At 49.7% G+C, this 23,571-nt stretch overlaps 1 protein-coding gene across 2 annotated transcripts in view; it reads left to right on the top strand.

The window, feature by feature from the left end:
- The window catches only part of LOC148431281 (uncharacterized), a 73,828-nt gene extending 53,019 nt beyond the window's left edge, over positions 1-20,809 (top strand). The window contains exons 3-6 of one of the 2 annotated variants that reach the window (XM_088466132.1): positions 7,437-7,463; positions 14,141-14,170; positions 16,839-16,898; positions 19,428-20,809. In XM_088466132.1, coding sequence (XP_088322258.1) covers positions 7,437-7,463; positions 14,141-14,170; positions 16,839-16,898; positions 19,428-19,441 — 131 coding nt within the window. In that variant the 3' untranslated portion in view covers positions 19,442-20,809. The remainder of the gene's footprint in view (positions 1-7,436; positions 7,464-14,140; positions 14,171-16,838; positions 16,899-19,427) is intronic. The other variant, XM_088466131.1, reaches the window with a different exon arrangement.
- The last annotated feature ends 2,762 nt before the right edge of the window (positions 20,810-23,571 follow it).

Below are 23,571 nucleotides of genomic sequence, written 5' to 3'. Positions count from 1 at the left end.
ATCGGTGGATGAGGAGGATGAGGATGACATCTTGCCTCCGTAGAGCCAGTTTGTGCAGGGACACATTAATTGCCAGCTTGTTTTGTGGGGGCCCAAACGAACCAATCATTTCAGCCACAGTTGTGTGGCAGACCCTGGCGCTGAAATGATTGATTTGTTAAAGTGTGCATGTCCTGTTTATACAACATAAGGGTGGGTGGGAGGGCCCAAGGACAATTCCATCTTGCACCTCTTTTTTTCTTTGCATTATGTACAGTTTGGGGCCTAGTTTTTCTAACTGCCATCCTGTCTGCCACTGCAGTGTCACTCCTAGATGGGTCACGTGTTTGTGCCGCCCACTCGTGTCGCTTAGCATAGTCATCCAGCTACCTCGGTGCAACCTTTTGGACATAAAAACACTATTGTGAGGTGTGAGGTGTTCAGAATAGACTGGAAATGAGTGGAAATTAAGGTTATTGAGGTTAATAATAGCATAGGAGCAGAAAAACCTACAAATTCTGTGATTTTAGCTGTTTTTATGCTTTTTTTCAAAAAAATACAGATCCAAAACACAAAACCCAGAACCCAAAACACGGAAGGGTGGTTTTGGCAAAACCAATCCAGATCCAAAACACGAAGAAAGATCCAGATCCAAAACCAAAACACAAAACACGAAAAGTGGCCGGTGCACACCCCTAGTATGTATGTATGTATGTATGTATGTATTAGAGATGTGGGCCGACCCCCGTGTTTTGGTTTTGGATTTGGATCTGTATCTCCTCGTGTTTTGGATCTGGATTTGGTTTTGCAAAACCGGCCCTTGCATGTTTTGTTTTTGGTTTTGGATCTTTATTTTTTCTAAAAAAAAATCATAAAAACAGGTAAAATCACATAATTTGGGCCTGTTTTTGTTCCTACAGTATTATTAACCTCAATAACATTTATTTCCAGTCATTTCCAATCAATTTTTACCACCTCACACTATTGAATTTTTCATCTAGTTTAATGCCAAAAGGTTGCATCCAGTTAGCTGGCTGGCTAAGCTAAAATCACGGAGGTCAGCTTATCTGTTTAGTAGAGTCTGGATCAATATCACCATATATATTACCCACCTATCACCTATGGTGATATTGATCCAGACTCTGCTAAACTGATAAGCTGACCTCCGTGATTTTAGATGTATGTTTTAGATGCTTATTTTTTTATTAAATGTGCTTGAATTATTACTCATCAGTACCATATTTATTTGTCCAAACCATGCGATTCATGTGAGTGATGGCGTGGATGACGGGACGATACTGAGAAAGTCTGCTGGTATGAGCACTAGCACTTTTTTTGTGGTTTAAAAGGACTATTGGTATTGTGATTTTTTTTCACAAGCATGGTGCACTTTGAAATATTTGTTGCATTTTTTTAAACAGGTTGCTGTTTTATATATTTATTTTTTCTTGTTTTCACATTTTTGCACTTTCGTAGGTTTGATGTGTGACACTAGTGCACTTTATATATATATATATATATAAGTATACAGAGCAGAGTGAGCTGCTGAATGAAGAAGATATCACTTGTGGGTGCTGGTTTTTTGAATAAGAAGCATATTCATTTCATATTTATACACGTACATTTTTGTTTTCCTTTATTTGCTGCTATACTGGAGTTTTTGATAAAAGAAAGAATTTGAATTGTAATACGGTGCTATATTGAATCTTATACACTAGAGGGCGCCAAAGTTTCACAACTGCTGAACACATTACTTGCGGACTAATTTGAGCAACAGTCCTTTCTGGAGACCTCGGAAGCTGCCACTCATTTAATGAGGAGTGTACTTACTCTGTTTAGTTTGGGACATTGAGAAAAGATACAAACCTTTTTTAAAAAGAGACATATTATTATTAGCGCTGGACACTATTTTGTTATATATATATATATATATATATATATATATATATACATAGACAAAAAACCTTACGGTTTTACATGTCCCATTAAGGCTTCTTAGACATGATCTGAAATTTCACATAACCTACTGAACTTGTGCTACTCAAACTAAAATAGCAATGAAATTACGATCATTAAGGCTGACACCTTAATGGACGTGTTCCTTGCGCAATACAGATATGGTATTCCATCATGCCCTGTGGTTAACTGCAGATTCAGCACTCACAGAATGAGATTGGTGTCACTCACAAAATGGTGGAGCTGCTAATTCACAGAATTGTGTGCTCATTGGAATACACACATGCAGTCTATGCAACTGAGGTCTAAGCAAAAAATAGAGCTGTGCAGATGGGATAAAAGTGGTGTGGATGGGGGGAGGAGACACAGCAGCGTGGATAGGTGAGACATAAAGGCGTGTAGAGGAGGGAAGATTAAGCAGTACAGAGGGGGGCGGGGTTGCCAAAGTGATGCAGATGGGTGAAAAACAGTGGTGCAGATGGGGGGAAACAAAGTGGCATGGTTTGAGGGGACAGCGATGTGGATGGGGTAGAGAGTGGCATGAACATGGGAAGACAGAGCAGTGCAGATGGGTAAAGACAGATAGGTGCGGATAAGTGAATACAGACTAACACAAGTGGGATAACATCAGTAGGGATTGGGGAATACAGATTGGTGTGGATATATGAATGTGTAATATAAAAAAAAGGATGTGCCTCTACAGCACAACCAGCATTGGGCTTTGGAGCCCCAGTGCTGGTTGTGCTAAACACAGGGGACAAACAACATAGGGGTTCCCTGTATTAAGCACAACTAGCACCAGGCTAATCGGAGCCAGTCTTGGTTGCCAAAATACTTGGGATGAGCGATGTAGGGGTCCTCTAAAAAAAAACAGAATTTTCTCATAGAGAAATCCTGAGGGGGGCCATGGTGTTTAAGGGGCTACACCTCAAAAGCTATTGGAGGAATGGGCTGAAATTTCGCATGGGCTGGTAGAACTGTCACTTGGTGCTGCATGCCAAATTTCAGAGCAAAAACATAAAAAATTAGGACTTGGGAGTAATTTAAATTTCCAACAGTCAGTATTTTCTGACACTCAATTAGGACCACGTTTCTACTGTTCTTTATGGGGGATTTTTGGGAAGGCATAACTCAGGGTAGGGGGCAAATTTACACTTTGGGTTTCTTTTATTAGGTAGCTATTGTTCCAGGGTAGGTGCTTTGGGGTTTAGGTAATTGAGAAAGTTATAGTTTTTAAACTATTACCTCACGAATGCGCCATTATAGAGATAGGAAGTTTCAACTTGATGCGCAGCCTCAGTAGGAGCCTCCATCAGGTGTACTCACTGTGGCTTCACTTGGGTGCACCAAGATGGCAGGTCAGTGTGGGTGGTAGTGGTGATGGGCTCGGGGGAAGGAAGCAGCCGTAAGTTGCGGTCAGACCTGGGGGATAGCAGGCGGTAGCTGTGGCTGGGACCCATGGGTGTTAGCGGCGGTGCTGGTGCAGGCAGAAGGACCCGGGGGAGGTAGCAGCAGACTGATGCAGGCTCAGATCTGAATGATCCATGATGCCTGTATTTAAATAAACACAGAAGCAGGGACGGGTCAGTGGGGGTCCCCCGTATTCAGCGCAACCAGCACTGGGCTCCGAGCTGGCCCTGATTCTGGAAATACATGGGGATATAATGCGTAGGGTCCCCCTGTTTTGACCAGAACCAGCACAAGACTCTTTCTAGCTGGGGGTGATGCCACAGCCAGGGGAGTCCTTTCACTGTGCCCACCAGCCAAAGCATCCCCCCTGTCCACTAGTCAGCCCAGGCCAGGGATCCCTGGGGAGCTGCGGACACCCCCCCAATAAAGGAGTCCTCCTCTCCAGGGCACCCCAGACCCAGGCTGATAGCCCAGGGCTATCCCCAGCACCCCTGAACAGTAAGTGCCGGGTTGATTGTGTTGTGTGGTGCATATGAAAATATAAATATTGTTTTTTGCAGTAGTACTACAGGTCCCAGCAGGCATCCCTGCATACAGGCACTTGGAGAACCATAAGTACCAGCAGGCGGGGCATTAAGGGCCTGCTGGTACCTATAGTACCCCTGCAAAAGAAATATTAAAATAAAACAGACACTGTTTTTTAAAAGTATTCTATTTAGCAGGACCTTCACCTGGGGGGCGGCAGCCTTTACGCTCTTTTCCAAGGCCGCCACCATCCAGGGCTTCCGCAGTGTCTTTTTTCTTCAGCAGGCAGTGGATACATGGATAGCCAGATTAGGCAGGCAGTGAAGACTTGAGAAAGAGTCTTGAGAAAGTCCCAGTGATCTAAAAGGGACGAAACGCATTGACGTCATCCAGGCATAAAGGCAGACGAGGTTCCGTCACTGTCTTCACTGTTTGTGCACTATTACCCTCCAACCAGTCTTCCGACTGACGGACCACTTACCCGCTGCAGCACACCTCCTTCCTGCATATGGCAGTCCATATACCTTCTATCGCGGCCTCACACAGCCGGAGACGGGCAGAGCCAGGACGGACAATCAGCGCTGACAGGATACTTAAAGGTTCATTTCAATTGATTTTATACACTAGAATACCACCTGTCAGTGCAGACATTGATCTCACACTGGGACGTCAGTAGTCAGCGGCGGTCTGCCGTTTTGATACTAATCTGTGGAACTTGATACATGCACAACATTGTTGCAAAGCAGTGACTATCAGTTTTGGGACCTCAGTCTGCCAAGATACATATGTATCAAAACTATATATCAGTTTTGCTATACAATTAGCTATATTTATTAAACAAGAGCAATTGTGATATCATTCATGTATATTCACTTTCTTTAGATTTTTATTTACATTCTTTTATTCTATTATTATTGTCTTGTTATTTCTATGTGATACTTGTATTAAATATTGTATTTTACTAAAGCCTCCTGTTTCCTAACAGACAGCAAACCCAACTTCATATTTTATGTGGTTATTTTTAATATACAGAGCTTAGCGCAGTAATTCTCTATATACTTGAACTTTTTCTAAGAGACTGTGGTCTCTAGGTTTTAAACTAAACCCATATTACTTGCAGCAGGCACGGTCTCACGAATCAATCAAAGGTAATTAAGCGCCAGGTTTTTTCCCCGTACTATCGGTGCTGAGTATGTGGTTTTTCTTTCCTAACAAGCAACATGACTAAAAAATGTTCAGATGGTTCTGGAACGTCGTTCCTTAAAGCATAATTTTTCAAAACACTTTCAGAACTGGCATACCATCGCGTTCCATCTGAAAAATAGTCCTGATCCCTACCCTTTAGAGTCCTGTGGGCATATTTATCTTTTTTTTTTTTTTTTTACTAAACTAATGTAAAAATGGGCATTTTTGTGTTTTCACACCCTTTTGACGTTATTTTAGTATCACCTAAATATATCAAAGGGCTTTTGGGAGTTTTCATAAAAGAAAAATATCCAAGCCTTTAAATTTGCATTATTTTAGTAAGCAGATCGCATTTCTCATACTTTCATACTTGTAATGAGAAATGCCATCTGTTCAAATTTGCTAAAGGTAAATTATAAACTAATTTCGGAGGAAGCCTTGTGATAATAAGGCCATTCTATGCAGGCTTCCCTCTTTCCCAGGACTCCTGCTCTGCCCTTCCTGCATGCTGACAGGCAGAGCAGAGCTCAGAGCCAGTTTCTGTGATCAGCCTGTGTGTCTATAGACCACAGGCTGATTACAGAGAAAATAGTTAATAGAAAATAACAAAAAATAAAATGTATCTGCACGTTGCACCAGGATCAGTGATTTATCCTTTTCTATTAGGGGCAGGAGAGGAGGCCAGGCAGCAGGCAGCACAATAGGAGACATGTGGCAGTAGGCAGCATAGGGGGAGACCAGGGGCAGTGAGCAGCATAGGGGGAGACCAGGGGCAGTAGGCAGCATAGGGGGAGACCAGGGGCAGTAGGCAGCATAGGGGGAGACCAGGGGCTGTAGGCAGCATAGGGGGAGACCAGGGGCAGTAGGCAGCATAGGGGGAGACCAGGGGCAGTAGGCAGCATAGGGGGAGACCAGAGGAAATAGGCAGCATAGGGGGAAACCAGGGGTAGCCAGCAGCATAGGGGAGATCAGGGGCAGCCAACAGCATAGTGGGGAGACCAGGGGCAGTAGGCAGCATAGGGGGAGACCAGGGGAAGTAGGCAGCATAGGGGGAAACCAGGGGCAGCCGGTAGCACAGGGGAGATCAGGGGCAGCCGGCAGCATAGTGGGGAGACCAGGGGCAGTAGGCAGCATAGGGGGAGACCAGGGGAAGTAGGCAGCATAGGGGGAAACCAGGGGCAGCTGGCAGCATAGGGGAGATCAGGGGCAGCCGGCAGCATAGTGGGGAGACCAGGGGCAGTAGGCAGCATAGGGGGAGACCAGGGGCAGTAGGCAGCATAGGGGGAGACCAGGGGAAGTAGGCAGCATAGGGGGAAACCAGGGGCAGCCGGCAGCACAGGGGAGATCAGGGGCAGCCGGCAGCATAGTGGGGAGACCAGGGGCAGTAGGCAGCATAGGGGGAGAGCAGGGGAAGTAGGCAGCATAGGGGGAAACCAGGGGCAGCCGGCAGCATAGGGGAGATCAGGGGCAGCCGGCAGCATAGTGGGGAGACCAGGGGCAGCACACAGCATAGGGGTAGACCAGGGGCAGCAGGCATTATAGGGAGAGACCAGGGGTAGCTGGCAGCATAGGGTAAGATCTGGGGGAAGACTTTGGCATGGAGAGGGGCACAGCGGGGGATAGCTGGTGGCGCATGCTGTGGGGAGGGGATTCGCAGGGACATAGCTTTCTGGAAATCGCTCTCTGCACGAGACAGTAAAGTGACCCTTCGCATATGCGCCTATGCAGAATTGCGTGATCCTGGTGTTGCTCAATGTCGGGCTGGGATATGAAGAACCCACCAGGGAACGCCACCAGAGGGGGTGTGGCCAGCTACCACAGAGGGACAGGCTACTATTAGAGAAGACATGCAAAGAATAAGGTCCTTTATAAAGGGGTGTGTCAGGACCACACACTGTGATTCGCAGTAGGGTGAATGTAGTTTCCCCAGATTCAAACCAAGCAAGTTTATCCATGATCCTGTTACACCAGTTACTGATCTTCAAGTAGTAGAGTAACTATGTATAACTTCAGGGCATGGTCTGGAACCTGACCCCTAGATGAGGGGATGGGGCCCACTGGGGATTTTCCCTGTACTTACTCTCCTATCACATAGAGATGGGATAGGGGAGTGAGCAGTGTTTTAATGTAGGCAGAGTGTGTTAGTGTAATTTGTGAATAAATACAGCCCAGCACATGGGTGTATATAAGCCTGAGGAAGACATGCCAGTGTTCTGGGTGACGGGCTGGGTTATGCTAACGATGATTGGTGCGTTCTTTACTGTTTCTGCCGTGTAGTATAAGTTTTATTGCCGCCTGCTGCAATCAGTGAAGAGTGACATATAGAATGGATTTAGAACATCACAATATGCTGTCTATTAACTCCTCTCTTTTCGATGCAGGTATTACACCGATCTCTGAACAAATTGGTGAGTTTCAGAATGAATGTAATTCTGTGATTCCTGGTTGCTGTGTGATGTATACGCTGTGTCATAGCACCATCTAGTGGACATTTAGGAGAAAGTGCTCGGCAATAATACACTGGGTACATTACATGAGTGTGATCTGTCTGCTATCACTGCTCTTTTGGGCAGATGTGAAAGTGACTTGTGGCAAAACACACATCTCCATACATTGTACCCCTGCATCCTGGTCTAGTAGGAGTCCCATATCAGGGGCATAGGGAGGGCAGGTGCTCCGGATGCCAGTGGTGAAGGCGGGAGCAGTTCAGACTGTGTAGGTCAGGGGTGGCCCACACACACACACATACTGACAGTACCGGGGGGAGTAGCATAGGCATGCTATGGGTGCCATGTCTCCATGCTACACCTCTGGCCCTGTTACCCTAGTACATGCCAACTTTTATATTTACCCTCCAAGAGATGCAGTGGGAAAGAAGAAGTGGGTGTTACTTCATGACATCATTTGTATCAACATGCAGGATGCAGGGCCATGGGGTGGGCGCAGTAGGGTGCAGGGCCATGGGGTGGGCACAGTAGGGTGCAGGGCCATGGGGTGGGCACAGTAGGGTGCAGGGCCATGGGGTGGGCGCAGTAGAGTGCAGGCCATGGGGTGGGCGCAGTAGGGTGCAGGGCCATGGGGTGGGCGCAGTAGGGTGCAGGGCCATGGGGTGGGCACAGTAGGGTGCAGGGCCATGGGGTGGGCGCAGTAGGATGCAGGGCCATGGGGTGGGCGCAGTTGGGTGCAGGGCCATGGGGTGGGCGCAGTAGCGTGCAGGGCCATGGGGTGGGCGCAGTAGGATGCAGGGCCATGGGGTGGGCGCAGTAGGATGCAGGGCCATGGGGTGGGTGCAGTAGGGTGCAGGGCCATGGGGTGGGCGCAATAAGGTGCAGGGCCATGGGATGGGCGCAATCGGGTGCAGGGCCATATGGGGTTGGGGAAAGGACAAATATATGGAGGTCTGGTTTAGTGAAACTCTCACGTTACCTCAGTAATAATTTAAGGTATCGGATTAATCAGCGCTGGCGTCAGTGCAGCTGCCAATCACTGGTGTAGGAGTGTATGTGGTAGGCTGGCAATAGTCGTCCCTGTGGGAATTTTATTCTTTTCAAGTCTACATACATATGAATACACATTACAGGGAAGAGCAGAGATGTGTCTGGATTTAAAATATTTAGGGGGTGATTCAGGAGTGGACAGAATTTCAAAGCTGCAAGCAGGTAGCACACAGGTACGCAGGCAGCACGTAGGAAGCACACAAGCGGCACACAGGCAGCACAGAGGAAGCACACAGGCAGCACGTAGGCAGCACACAGGCAGCACAGAGGAAGAACAGAGGAAGCACGTAGGCAGCACAGAGGAAGCACATAGGCAGCTCGTAGTCAGCACAGAGGAAGCACATAGGCAGCACGTAGGCAGCACAGAGGAAGCACACAGGCAGCACGTAGGCAGCACAGAGGAAGCACATAGGCAGCACGTAGGCAGCACAGAGGAAGCACGTAGGCAGCACAGAGGAAGCACACAAGCAGCACGTAGGCAGCACAGAGGAAGCACACAAGCAGCACGTAGGCAGCACAGAGGAAGCACATAGGCAGCACGTAGGCAGCACAGAGGAAGCACACAGGCAGCACGTAGGCAGCACAGAGGAAGCACGTAGGCAGCACAGAGGAAGCACACAAGCAGCACGTAGGCAGCACAGAGGAAGCACAAAAGCAGCACGTAGGCAGCACAGAGGAAGCACACAGGCAACACGTAGGCAGCACACAGAGGCAGCTTTAAAATGTTATCCTAGTAAATATGCAAATGCAGCAGGAGGTGTATGACACCCCCCTGTATGACACCCCCTTGTATGACCCCCCCTATATGACACCCCCCTATATGACACCTCCTGTATGACACCCCCTGTATGACACCCCCTGTATGACACCCCCCTGTATGACACCCCCTGTATGACACCCCCCTGTATGACACCCACTTGTATGACACCACCTGTATGACACCCCCTGTATGACACCCCCTGTATGACACCCCCTGTATGACACCCCCTGTATGACATCCCCCTGTATGACATCCACCTGTATGAAACCCCCCTGTATGGCATCCCCTGTATGACACCTCCTGTATGACATCCCCTGTATGACATCCCCTGTATGACATCCCCTGTATGACACCCCCCTGTATGACACCCCCTGTATGACACCCATCTGTATGACATCCCCCTATATGACACCTCCTGTATGACACTCCCTGTATGACATCCCCTTTATGACACCCCCCTGTATGACACCCCCCTGTATGACACCTCCTGTATGACACTCCCTGTTTGTCATCCCCTGTATGACACCCCCTGTATGACACCCCCTGTATGACACCCCTGTATGACACTCCCCTATATGACACCTCTTGTATGACACCCCCCTGTATGACACCCCCTGTATGACATCCCCTGTATGACACCTCCTGTATGACATCCTCTGTATGACACCCCCCTATATGACACCTCCTGTATGACACTCCCTGTATGACATCCCCTGTATGACACCCCCTGTGTGACACCCCCTGTGTGATACCCCCCTGTATGACACCCCCTGTATGACACCCCCTGTATGACACCCCCTGTATGACACTCCCTGTATGACACTCCCCTATATGACACCTCCTGTATGACACTCCCTGTATGACACCCCCCTGTATGACACCACCTGTATGACACCCCCTGTATGACACTCCCCGTATGACACCTCCTGTATGACACCTCCTGTATGACATCCCCTGTATGACACCCCCCTATATGACTCCTCCTGTATGACACTCCCTGTATGACACCCCCTGTATGACACCCCCTGTATGACACACCCCTGTATGACACCTCCTGTATGACACCCCCCTATATGACACCTCCTGTATGACACTCCCTGTATGACACCCCCCTATATGACACCTCCTGTATGACGCTCCCTGTATGACACCCCCTGTATGACATCCCCTGTATGACATCACCCTGTATGCAGGGCCGGATTATGGGGGGGGCGACAGTGGCGGTCGTCCCTGGGCCCCCACACACAGAGGGCCCCCACACAGGGTCGATGTGACCCTGCCGAGAACAGGTGCCGGCGGCACCTGTTCCTGGGCGGAGGGCGCTCTGCAGCTGCATGAAGCAGCACAGTCAGTGCTGCTGCATCAGCTTGGGGCAGGGCGGTAGTGTGAATGACACATAAGTGCCGTCCGCACTACACAGCACAAACACACAGCCGCCGGTGCCGGCAGCTGTGTGTTTGTTTTAGCAGCCGATGAGAGTCAGTCAGACTTTCATCGGCTGCTGCTCCCACTGCCAGAGCCTCCATCTTCCGGCTCTCGCAGTGGCTGATGGGAGATCTCCCATCATGCAGAGCGGGCCGGCCCGGGAGGACACCGGATGGAGGAGCAGACAACAGAGCGGGGATTAAGGTAAGTGGAAGTTGTTGTTTTTTGTGTGTGTCTGGGGGGGTACTACTACTACTAGGGGCACTGCAGGGGTACTACTACTACTAGGGGCACTGCTGGAGGGGTACTACTACTACTAGTGGCACTGCAGGGGTACTACAAGGGGCACTGCTGGAGGGGTACTACTACTACTTGGGGCACTGCAGGGGGTACTACAAGGAGCACTGCTGGAGGGGTACTACTACTACTAGGGGCACTGCAGGGGTACTACAAGGAGCACTGCTGGACGGGTACTACTACTACTAGGGGCACTGCAGGGGGTACTACAAGGGGCACTGCTGGGGGGGTACTACTACTAGGGGCACAGCAGGGGGTACTACTACTACTCGGGGCACTGCTGGGGGGGTACTACTACTAGGGGCACTGCATGGGGTACTACAACTCGGGGCACTGCAGGGTGTACTACAAGGGGCACTGCTGGGGGGTACTACTACTAGGGGCACTGCTGGGGGTACTACTACTACTCGGTGCACTGCAGGGGGTACTACTACTACTTGGGGCAATGCAGGGGATACTACAAGGGGCACTGCAGGAGGTACTACTACTACTCGGGGCACTGCAGGGGGTACTACAAGGGGCACTGCTGGGGGGGACTACTAGGGGCACTGCTGGGGGCACTACTAGGGGCACTGCTGGGAGAACTACTAGGGGCACTGCTGGGGATACTACTGGGTGGACTGCACACTGGTGGGACCACTACTGGGAGACACAGCATAGACGGGGATTACTACTAGGGGTACTCCTGGGGGGACTACTGTTGAGGGGGGACTGCTACTGGGGGCACTGCTGGGGCAGGCTGCTACTGGGGGCACTGCTGGGGCAGACTGCTACTGGGGGAACAGCTGGGCTGGATTCGACTATGTGGCTTTAAGGGCCCCCCCGCAACTTAATTGCCCTGGGGCCCCCACAAGCCTTAATCCGGCCCTGCCTGTATGACACCCCTCTGTATGACACCTCCTGTATGACACCCCCCTATATGACACCTCCTGTATGACACTCCCTGTATGACACCCCCCTATATGACACCTCCTGTATGACACCCCCCTGTATGACACCACCCTATATGACACCTCCTGTATGACACTCCCTGTATGACACCCCCCTGTATGACACCCCCCTGTATGACACCCCCCTGTATGACATCCCCTGTATGATATCCCCCCTGTATGACACCCCTCTGTATGACACTCCCCTGTATGACACCCCGTTGTATGACATTCCCTGTATGACACCCCCTGTATAACATCCACTGTATGACTCCCCCTGTATGACACCCCTTGTATGACATCCCCCCTGTATGACTCCCCTGTATGACACTCCTTGTATGACACCCCCTTGTATGACACTCCTCTGTATGACATCCCCTGTATGACACTCCTCTGTATGACATCCCCTGTATGACACTCCTCTGTATGACATCCCCTGTATGACACTCCTCTGTATGACATCCCCTGTATGACAATCCTCTGTATGACATTCCCTGTATGACACTCCCCTGTATGACACCCCCTGTATGACACCCCCTTGTTTGACACTCCCCTGTATGATACCCCCTGTATGACACCCCCTTGTTTGACACTCCCCTGTATGACACTCCCCTGTATGACTCCCCTGTATGACACCCCTCTGTATGACACCCCCCTGTATGACATCCCCTGTATGACACCCCCCTGTATGACATCCCCTGTGTGACACCCCCCTGTATGACACCCCTCTGTATGACATCCCCTGTATGACACTCCTTGTATGACACCCCCTTGTATGACACTCCTCTGTATGACATCCTCTGTATGACACTCCTCTGTATGACATCCCCTGTATGACATCCCCTGTATGACACTCCTCTGTATTACATCCCCTGTATGACACTCCTCTGTATGACATCCCCTGTATGACACTCCTCTCTATGACATCCCCTGTATGACATCCCCTGTATGACACTCCTCTGTATGACATCCCCTGTATGACATCCCCTGTATGACACTCCTCTGTATGACATCTCCTGTATGACACTCCCCTGTATGACAGCCCCTTGTTTGACACTCCCCTTGTTTGACACTCCCCTGTATGACACCCCCTTGTTTGACACTCCCCTGTATGACACCCCCTTGTTTGACACTCCCCTGTATGACACCCCTCTGTATGACACCCCTCTGTATGACACCCTTCTGTATGACACCCCCCTGTATGACATCCCCTGTATGACACCCCCCTGTATGACATCCCCTGTATGACACCCCCCTGTATGACACCCCTCTGTATGACATCCCTGGTATGACACCCCCTTGTATGACACCCCCCTGTATGACACCCCCCTGTATGACATCCCCTGTATGACACCCCCTGTATGACACCCCCCTGTATGACACCCCCCTGTATGACACCCCCCTGTATGACATCCCCCTGTATGACATCCCACTGTATGACACACCCTCTGTATGACACCCCCTCTGTATGACATCCCCTCTGTATGACACCCCCTCTGTATAACACCCCCTGCTGTATTTGCTATCCTAGCACTGCGTCGAAGGTTGCAGCCTGGGATAACATGGACGGTGCCGGCCAGCTGGCTAAGCCTCAGGTTATGCAGGCTGGCCGGCTTGGAGGATAGGAAACTGCTTCCGTGGACGCAGATCCAGGCCTTGCCACTCCCGGAAAACGGGATGACATGCCCTCGTTTCTGGGAGCGCTGGCCATCCTGGACCCTGCTTCGGCTCCTTAAATGCCTCTGTCTGTCAATCAGGCTGCGTGTAATCACCCATGTCCCGTTCTGCACATGAGCATAATGGGTCCTACGCACGCAGCAATCTGCGCTCAGCATTGCACTAGTGTTTACCAGTGCTGAATCAGCCCCTTAGTTCTGTGATCTCACTCGGTAGGAACGTTGCAATCCCTTTAGCTATTTTTGCTTTCTAATTGCTGATTAATCCGCGCAACTCAACATTTAAAAAAAATAATGGGACAAAATAGTCCAGGGACCCGATCATCAAAATCCATTCCAGTTCCATCCAAGCACAGAGCACATCACTGTCACACTCACTTCTGGGCCCAAAACTTGGAAGCCGGGAGTTACAATATCGCTGGTCTTTCTGTATATAATACATTGTGACAATGTGCAGAAAAGGTAAAACGTGTAAATCTTACAATATACTTTTCCTCCTAGAGAATGGTTCTGGGAGACAGATCAGAGCAGGTGAGTACACCGATGACCCGTTGTAGAAGCTACGCTTGGGTCTATGAGCACGGTATCTTTACCATCCTAAACCCCATACCATGTGATACGCAGAGCATCGCTCTTTTACGCAGAACATTCCATTAGCCTTGCCTCTTTCCCCTACCTACTATGGATACCGGCAATTCATCATTTTATATACTTCCTATAATCAGGAGAGAATTGGAACCTAGTTTTCAGTTGCATTTACACAAGTTTGTGTAGTGTATATGGCGCAAATATGCGTTGTGCACGCTCTCAGAACACATGTGTGTGCACCAATTGCGGACCTGTGCGTCTCTGGCACATGCGTGGAAACGCAGGATGATTACAGTAAGGGCATATTTTCAGCAATGCGGATCAGGCAGACCTGAAGAAACGTATATACTGTATACCTGTTAGGTGGTAGATGCTGCTGCTAATGATGATGATGACTTTTAGCAAACTAGCGCAACACGCCACCAATACAGATCTGAGCGCATGTCGCGATGAGACCGCGGATGCATTTGGCCATTAATACACTATTTTTATGTGCACTTTATTTCAGCAATTTGCGCTCATATTATTAGGAATGATCACACCACGGGGTCACTATCCCAGAACACGTCTCCTATCTCATATACGCCATTACACTGACAATGAGATCATTCCCCGCAGCTGATCCCACCCGAAGTCTGTTCATTATTTTCTCCCCTGTATGACGCCCCTGGCACCTTACGGTTTGACATCAGTCAATGGATTAATGTACTGACTTGTTTTCCCAATGCCATAATGCCGACGCGCCCAGCAAAGCTGATTTGCGATGGTGCATCTAGGTTTAGAGCATTGATTTGAGAGGCAAGGTGACAACATTTGCAGCGTAGCCAAAGTCTGTGCCAGCCAATGGCAGAAGTTAGTTGGCACAGGGGCCTATCTTGTCATTCATGGCCCTGGCACCAGTGCACCTAGTTTTGCAGAGAAGTGCAAAAAAAAAAATACATTTCATTTTGCAAATGAAGATCATTAAAATGAGATAAAAGCGCAGAGACAGCACATTGATAGGCGCGTTCCTTCGCTGCACAGGATTACATGCAGTGCACAAGGGGCCTGATTCAGACCCACTCGCAAGCGGCTGTCCGCTCACAAGTGGGTCGATGTTGTGCACTGTGCATGCGCCAGACGCGACGAGCGAAGGAAAGTCCTTCGCTCGTTGTGTCTGATCAAAGGGGGCGTGCTGTCGATGTTGATTGACAGCACGCCCCCTTTGGTGGGCGTTCCGGGGGCGTGCCTCCCTGACGGGGGCGTTCCCAAGGGAACGCCTACCGTCAGTAGCCGGCCCACTGACATCACTAGTGATGTCAGTGGGAGTGATTTTGGCTCTGATAGAGCCCAAATCACTCCGGGCCTTGCGGTTGAAAACCTCAACCGCAGGCTCCGGCTCGCAGTTTCGATGGTCACGATGATCACGACCATCGCGACCATCAAACTGCACGCTCGTATAGGCTGTGGGTGGTGACCCACAGCTATTCGAGCGTCCGGGAGGACGCTCCAGAATTATGGAGGGCGGCCCTCATTCAGAGCGTGCGCTCTGCTCAGAGCGTACGGCTCTGAATGAGGGCCCAGGTCCCTTGGGGTCTTTTCATTATCTCTATCTGTATTGATGGTTGTGCTGCTTTAAAATAACGACTCCGCTCGCTGCTCATTGAAATTATATCGGCCTCAGTGACTCTCATTAGCTGAGAAAATCACTATGAGGTCAGAGGACAACTGTCATTAATGTCCACCGCGCCGGAGTAATGTGACAAGCGAGGAAGAGTGAGCAAGGTATTCGCAGCGGCTTGCTCGGCTGACCTTGACGCCATGACCCCGTCACCGTTGAACTCCGTGGTTCTCGCCCACAAAGCCGCACTCGTCACCCAATATTATTTTTCAACAACAAAATCTCTCTCATTCTAAAATGTAACAAACATGGAGAATGTTCTAAATGCCAGAGAGTAGCCGTAAAGTATATACTGTGTAATACACACTCCATCCTCCATCCGGCCCCATACAGCTTAGGGCCCATGTGGGGGGCCCTCTAACCTTCAAATATAAGAGCTGCACATTGGGCCAGACGAAAGAGGAAATGCGCACGGATCTGGCGGAAATCTGCGTACTGCGCAGGCCAAATATGCACACAGACGGAGACTGCAAGTCCAGATGGATTGATCCGGCCATTGACGGGTCACCCTTTACACGAAATGGGTGTTTCCGGGCGGAAAGAGGGCGGCAGCCATGCAGACACACGGAACTGTCCCATCTCGCAGAAATGTCATGGGAGTGCCAGGGTCGCGCAACCCAACTTCCGTGCTTGATGGTAGTATGCGGACGAGACGGGACGTCTGTTTTGGATGGATATCTTACGAGTTTAGATGCTAATAATGACGGTTGCAGCTGCGGGCATAATGCAGTGGGCTGAATAAGCTCCCACATGCAGACGCACGGTATTAGGCACGATACACGTTAGATACATTCTCCCACATCCTGTATCTGACAATGATTATAGATCACATTGTAGCTATATATAATAGACCCTTTATAGTACAGGATTAGGTGGACTCTTTACAGTAGACTTAATTACCTTTATAAAGTGCTTCTTTGTCTCACATGTACCTTTATTTCTACTATGCAGTTTGGGGGATAATTGTAGCAGTATGGATAATACTGACATTCTGCACAATGACACAATTTGGTAAGTACCTTATTTTATTTCTCCCATTTTTGAAATTGAATTGATCTATCATGTTCCTGCTTCAAGTCTACTACAATATATGAGCCAGGAAAGCCTGGGGAACCTGTCCTGTGCTGTCCGGAAGGATTACACAGGGAACAGGAGGCATTTGCTGGACTTGGATGTATGGGAGGGACGCTGTCCACCTTTCTCAAGGACCATGGCCCTTAAATATTTTCTAGCTATAGGACCCACACCCTGGTGAAGGCAGGCAGCTGTTAGATCAGTAACCTATGTCACCCACACCGGGTACATGTACTAATGTATAGTTTTGCAAAACTGCACATTTTTGTTGATTTTATATGATTCTTGGATGCGGCACATACTGTAAAATAGCACAAACGGTATAAAATCACCATCTACTGTACAAACTGCGATTTATGAATGTAAGGTTTCCAAATCCAAACATTATAATATGATATGCTGTGTAAGCTGAATTTGCCTGTCAGATCTCAAATCATTTATAAAAAAAAATAAATTATTTTTCCTTCCCTAAGTCAGTCGAGGTTTCTCAGCATAGAGCTGGGAGGGCGATTTAGACCTGTTCGCAAGCGGGCGTTCGTTCGCTTGCCGGCAATGTTTAAGTACTGCGCATGCGTAAACCTATCACAGCGATCGAGAAGCGATCGCTCGTAGCACACCAAAGGCCCGCAAGCTTGAGTGACATTAGATGCCGTTATGGGGTGTTGACAGAGGAGTGGTCGAGTGAACGCAGGCGTGTCAGAGCGTCTGAACGCCGTTTCATCTGCGTCCATAATTAACACGCGTCATCAGCATTTACGTGACAGGGCTGGATTAAAGTCAGCAGCTCTCGCAGTGCTTGCGGTAGCCTCAGGTTTACCATTGCAGTGCGAAAGGGTTTGATGGCGCACGATGGTACCGATGTTCCCCTTATGTAGCGGCGTCTCACCGTTCGCTCGTAGAGGGAAGTGGGTGGACTTTAGTAGTGGATGGGCGTCTGCATGTTTGATCAGCGATTGCCTGTGCGATTGCATATTTGCATACACATGCTACGTCACGCACTGAGCGATCGCGTGTAAGCGAGCGGGTCTGAATCGCCCCCTGGGTTTTCTAGGAGGAATTCAAACAGCCGATCGGCCCTTGCACCTGACTGGCGCTGGTGGGTACCGGGGAAATCATTGGACAATGTTGTGTGCTAGGAGAGCCAGCATGCATGGAGAGGCGATGACTGTTCCTACTCGTGTTTGTCAATAAATTCATAAAGTCCCCACTAATGGAAATAAAGCTATAGTGCCCAGTTAATATATATATATAATTGTAATAAACATTATGGCATTGTCTACTGTGCATGCACAGGTCTCCGGTAACATGGTGCCCGTGACTTGGAACTGGGGACACTTCTATTGCACATGCCGACGCGGGCCTCTGTAGAGTTAAGTATTAAACATGGGTGCAGGGTGTGTGGTGTGGGCCCCCCTGGACCCAGGGGCCCGTGTGCACTGCACACCCTGCAGCCTTTATAGCTATGTCACTGCCTGAAATATTCTTATCCTGACCTGACATAATGACGTGTAGATAAAGGAAAAACACGCCAGATGAAAGTTAAGAGATGAACCCATATGATATATAGGGTCTCATTCAGACCCGGTCGCAAGTGCCGATGCGCTCGCAACCAGGTCGATGGTTAGCCCTGTGCACGTGCAGCGGCCGCACTGCGCGTGCGCAAGCCCCGGAGCGAGAGAGAAACTCTCTCGCTCCGGAGCTCTCTACAAAAGGGGCGGCTGTCGATGTTGATCGACAGCTCGCCCCGTTTTGTAGGATTGGTGGGGGGGATGGTTTCACAAACGGAGGCGTTCCTTAAGGAAAACGCCTGCCGTTTTGTGGGCGGCCATACTGACATCAGCAGTGATGTCAGTGGGGAGTTTCCTGCTCGATCAGAGCAGGAAGCTCCCTGGGGCTTGCGGTTGCCGAGACCTTAGGGTCTTGTCGCAAGCCCCGATGGTGAACACCATCGCGACCATCAACCTGGTCGTTCGCTAAGCTGTGGGTGGTAACGCACAGCTTAGCTAGCGACCAGGAGGCTGCACTAAAAAAAAGGAAGCGGCCGCCCTCATTCAGAGAGAGCGTTCGCTTCTTGCAAGCGCCTCTGAATGAGGGCCATAGTCCCTGTAATGCCTAATACATTGAGTGCCATAGTAGGAGGATTGTGCGCCCTGGTCCAGCACCAAACTGCTCCCTACTCACAGTAAGAGCCGGAGAGCTGCGGAGCGGCAGGAAGATGGCTGCTGGTATTGAGGACTCGCCCTGTAGCTTTCCCTGCAGTGCGGATCCTTGCCAGGCACCCTGTAAGAAAGACTGGTGTAGCAGGGTGCCGTCAAGGTTGGCACCCCCTGGTCCTTGCGGCCTGAGCAGCACTGATCACACGCTCCTCGCTGCGGCCCTGAATACAGTTTCATTATTCCTGGGACAGGCTGAGATTTCTGTGTCCAATAAATTGATGAATTGAATGTTTCTCTCTTTGTGTTCTAGGTCCCCAGCACTGAGAAACGCTGGAAATATATACAGGAAACAGACATCACCCACCTGTCCTTGTGCCCCTGCTATGGCTGCTTATGTGCAAATCTGAGTCAGCAGCATTAATCCGTCTCCTCGTTGCCCTAAGATAATGAAATAAAAACAATTTGAGACTTAACCCTCCGATATCCCCGTGGGCACCATGGCCAAGTCATCCCGCAATGGAGAGTTCAGGTCTCAAATCAGCCGGAAAGTCAGGTCATAGGATTGGTGCAAGTATCGATAGTGCACGCGATGGTGACAGGCCAAGAATCACTTTTATTACATTGCGCAGAGAGGCAGATAGTGGGCATCTCAGGGCTTGCACACTCAGCCGCAGGCTACGGCACCGGGAGGGGGAGGCTCTATGACTATCATCTGCATATTAGCACAGCCGCGATTCCAGCAACAGGCACAAACGCGGACGCAGCAGCGCTCATCACTGAATCAGGCCCAAGATGTTTAAGGAAAATAGCTGGAAATTGTAGCTTTGTTTTTTTATAAATTACAAAAATTAAAGAAACTGGAGACATCTGTTCAAAACTTTTTTGGACTTGTTTTTTTTTTTTAAATCAGATATAAAAAAAATAAATAAACCTTCTGGTGGATCAGCTACAGTAACAAATAATGAATAAATCTACATATACAGGAGTTTCATCAATTTATAGATGCGACAGATTATAGTTCAGGGGAGGGTTTATAGTTGCCCAGAATATGGGCCTGATTCAGAGCCGGACGCAATTAGCGCTCGCTCGTCCTGAAAATAGGGGTGACTATTCAAATCAAACGTTCGCTCTTTGCGGTCTGTTCATGCCTCTTGATCTGAACGAGCGAACAAAACTTGCGGTCATTTTTTTTAAAAATACGCCCCCTGGCCGCTCGCATCATACATCATGTCCGCTATTTAATAGATTAATCGAGTACATCGAACAGCGTATGAACTGCTCGCTATTCTTGTGGTTGGTGTTTGCTACCACAATTTTGCGAGCAGTTCTGGCTATAAAATAACCAGGTGACGTGGTCAATGACGCTGCTGTATTAATTATGCACACCCATAAAACGCCCGTTTTGACCTTTAAGCACGCCTGCGTTCTGATCTCCACTCCCCGTTTTCAAGCACCTTCCCCTGTTACCACCCACATACGCCTCATTCTGTCACTCAAAATAGCAGGCAATCGCTATTTAGCGAACAAACGATTTTCGGCCGCACTGACTGGTTTGCGCATGCGTATTACGATCCGTACGCATGCGCAGTTGGGCAAACATCGCTCAGAACGAACGAGCGGCCGCTTACGAGCGGCTCTGAATCAGGCCCTATGTGTGTTGTCTTTTTATTGCAAACAGAAAGTAAAGTGTAAAAGATTTATAATTCATATTTATAAGTCATTGTACCCTAATAAATGTGTTTCACTATTCTTTTATCTGTGCAGTAGTTCTGGCGTGAAAAAAGGTCAATTTATTGTGACAGGTATTAAATGTTCCAACCTTTAAACTTCCAGAATAGTCTCTAGAGCAGAGAACCGGACTCAGAGAGGGACGGAATAGCAAAGCACCGGACTCAGAGAGGGACAGATAAGCAGAGCACCAGACTCAGAGAGGGACGGAATAGCAGACTGCCGGACTCAGAGAGGGATGGAATAGCAGAGCGCCAGACTCAGAGAGGGACAGAATAGCAGAGCAACGGACTCAGAAAGGGACGGAATAGCAGACTGCCGGACTCAGAGAGGGACGGGATAGAAGTGCGCCTGACTCAGAGAGGGACGGAATAGCAGAGCGCCTGACTCAGAGAGGGACGGAATAGCAGAGCGCCTGACTCAGAGAGGGACGGAATAGCAGAGCGCCTGACTCAGAGAGGGACGGAATAGCAGAGCGCCTGACTCAGAGAGGGATGGAACAGCAGAGCGCCTGACTCAGAGAGGGACGGAAAAGCAGAGTGCCTGACTCAGAGAGGGATGGAATAGCATAGCGTCAGACTCAGAGAGGGACGGAATAGCAGAGTGCCTGACTCAGAAAGGGATGGAATAGCAGAGAGCCTGACTCAGAGAGGGACGGAATAGCAGAGTGCCTGACTCAGAGAGGAACAGAATATCAGAGCTACACACAAGCGGCTGTGCAAATCCTTCCCCCTGAAATGCAGCAGGAGGTGTCAGACACTACTGTGATTGTCTCCTCTCACTGATGCGCTGGCTTTTCTATGCTTAGAACATCACCGATGCTGGTCTCCTCTTACTGCTTTCCCCTCACCTGTTCTTGTCTCCTCTTACTGCTTTCCCCTCACCTGTGCTGGTCTCCTCTTACTGCTTTCCCCTCACCTGTGCTGGTCTCCTCTCTCTGATTTCCCCTCACCTGTGCTGGTCTCCTCTTACTGCTTTCCCCTCACCTGTGCTGGTCTCCTCTTACTGCTTTCCCCTCAACTGTGCTTGTCTCCTCTTACTGCTTTCCCCTCACCAGTGCTGGTCTCCTCTTACTGCTTTCCCCTCACCTGTGCTGGTCTCCTCTCTCTGCGCTCCCCTCACCTGTGCTGGTCTTCTCTTACTGCTTTCCCCTCACCTGAGCTTGTCTCCTCTTACTGCTTTCCCCTCACCTGTGCTAGTCTCCTCTTACTGCTTTCCCCTCACCTGTGCTGGTCTCCTCTTACCGCTTTCCCCTCACCTGTGCTAGTCTCCTCTTACTGCTATCCCCTCACTTGTGCTGGTCTCCTCTTACTGCTTTTCCCTCACCTGTGCTGTCTCCTCTTACTGCTTTCCCCTAACCTGTGCTGGTCTCCTCTTACTGCTTTCCACTCACCTGTGCTTGTCTCCTCTTACTGCTTTCCCCTCATCTGTGCTGGTCTCCTCTTACTGCTATCCCCTCACCTGTGCTGGTCTCCTCTTACTGCTTTCCCCTCACCTGTGCTTGTCTCCTCTTACTGCTTTCCCCTCACCTGTGCTGGTCTCCTCTTACTGCTTTCCCCTCACTTGTGCTGGTCTCCTCTTACTGCTTTCCCCTCACCTGTGCTGGTCTCCTCTTACTGCTATCCCCTCATCTGTGCTTGTCTCCTCTTACTGCTATCCCCTCACCTGTGCTTGTCTCCTCTTACTGCTTTCCCCTCACCTGTGCTGGTCTCCTCTTACTGCTTTCCTTTCACCTGTGCTTGTCTCCTCTTACTGCTTTCCCCTCATCTGTGCTTGTCTCCTCTTACTGCTTTCCCCTCACCTGTGCTAGTTTCCTCTTACTGCTTTCCCCTCACCTGTGCTTGTCTCCTCTTACTGCTTTCTCCTCACCAGTGCTTGACTCCTCTTACTGCTTTCCCCTCATCTGTGCTTGTCTCCTCTTACTGCTTTCCCCTCACCTGTGCTAGTTTCCTCTTACTGCTTTCCCCTCACCTGTGCTAGTTTCCTCTTACTGCTTTCCCCTCACCTGTGCTTGTCTCCTCTTACTGCTTTCCCCTCACCTGTGCTAGTTTCTACTTACTGCTTTCCCCTCACCTGTGCTTGTCTCCTCTTACTGCTTTCCCCTCACCTGTGCTTGTCTCCTCTTACTGCTTTCCCCTCATCTGTGCTTGTCTCCTCTTACTGCTTTCCCCTCACATGTGCTAGTTTCCTCTTACTGCTTTCCCCTCAAATGTGCTTGTCTCCTCTTACTGCTTTCCCCTCACCTGTGCTTGTCTCCTCTTACTGCTTTCCCCTCACCTGTGCTAGTTTCCTCTTACTGCTTTCCCCTCACCTGTGCTGGTCTCCTCTTACTGCAATCCCCTCTCTTGTGCTGGTCTCCTCTTACTGCTTTCCCCTCCCCTGTGCTGGTCTCCTCTTACTGCTTTCCCCTCATCTGTGCTGGTCTCCTCTTACTGCTTTCCCCTCACATGTGCTGGTCTCCTCTTACTGCTTTCCCCTCAGCTGTGCTTGTCTCCTCTTACTGCTTTTCCCTCACCTGTGCTGGTCTCCTCTTACTGCTTTCCCCTCACTTGTGCTGGTCTCCTCTTACTGCTTTCCCCTCACCTGTGCTAGTTTCCTCTTACTGCTTTCCCCTCATCTGTGCTTGTCTCCTCTTACTGCTATCCCCTCACATGTGCTGGTCTCCTCTTACTGCTTTCCCCTCACCTGTGCTTGTCTCCTCTTACTGCTTTCCCCTCATTTGTGCT

This window comes from Taudactylus pleione, unplaced genomic scaffold (assembly GCF_031769625.1).
Source record: "Taudactylus pleione unplaced genomic scaffold, aTauple2 ptg002523l, whole genome shotgun sequence".
Classification (NCBI taxonomy): Eukaryota; Metazoa; Chordata; class Amphibia; order Anura; family Myobatrachidae; genus Taudactylus; species Taudactylus pleione.
This window is presented reverse-complemented; position numbering and strand designations above follow the sequence as displayed.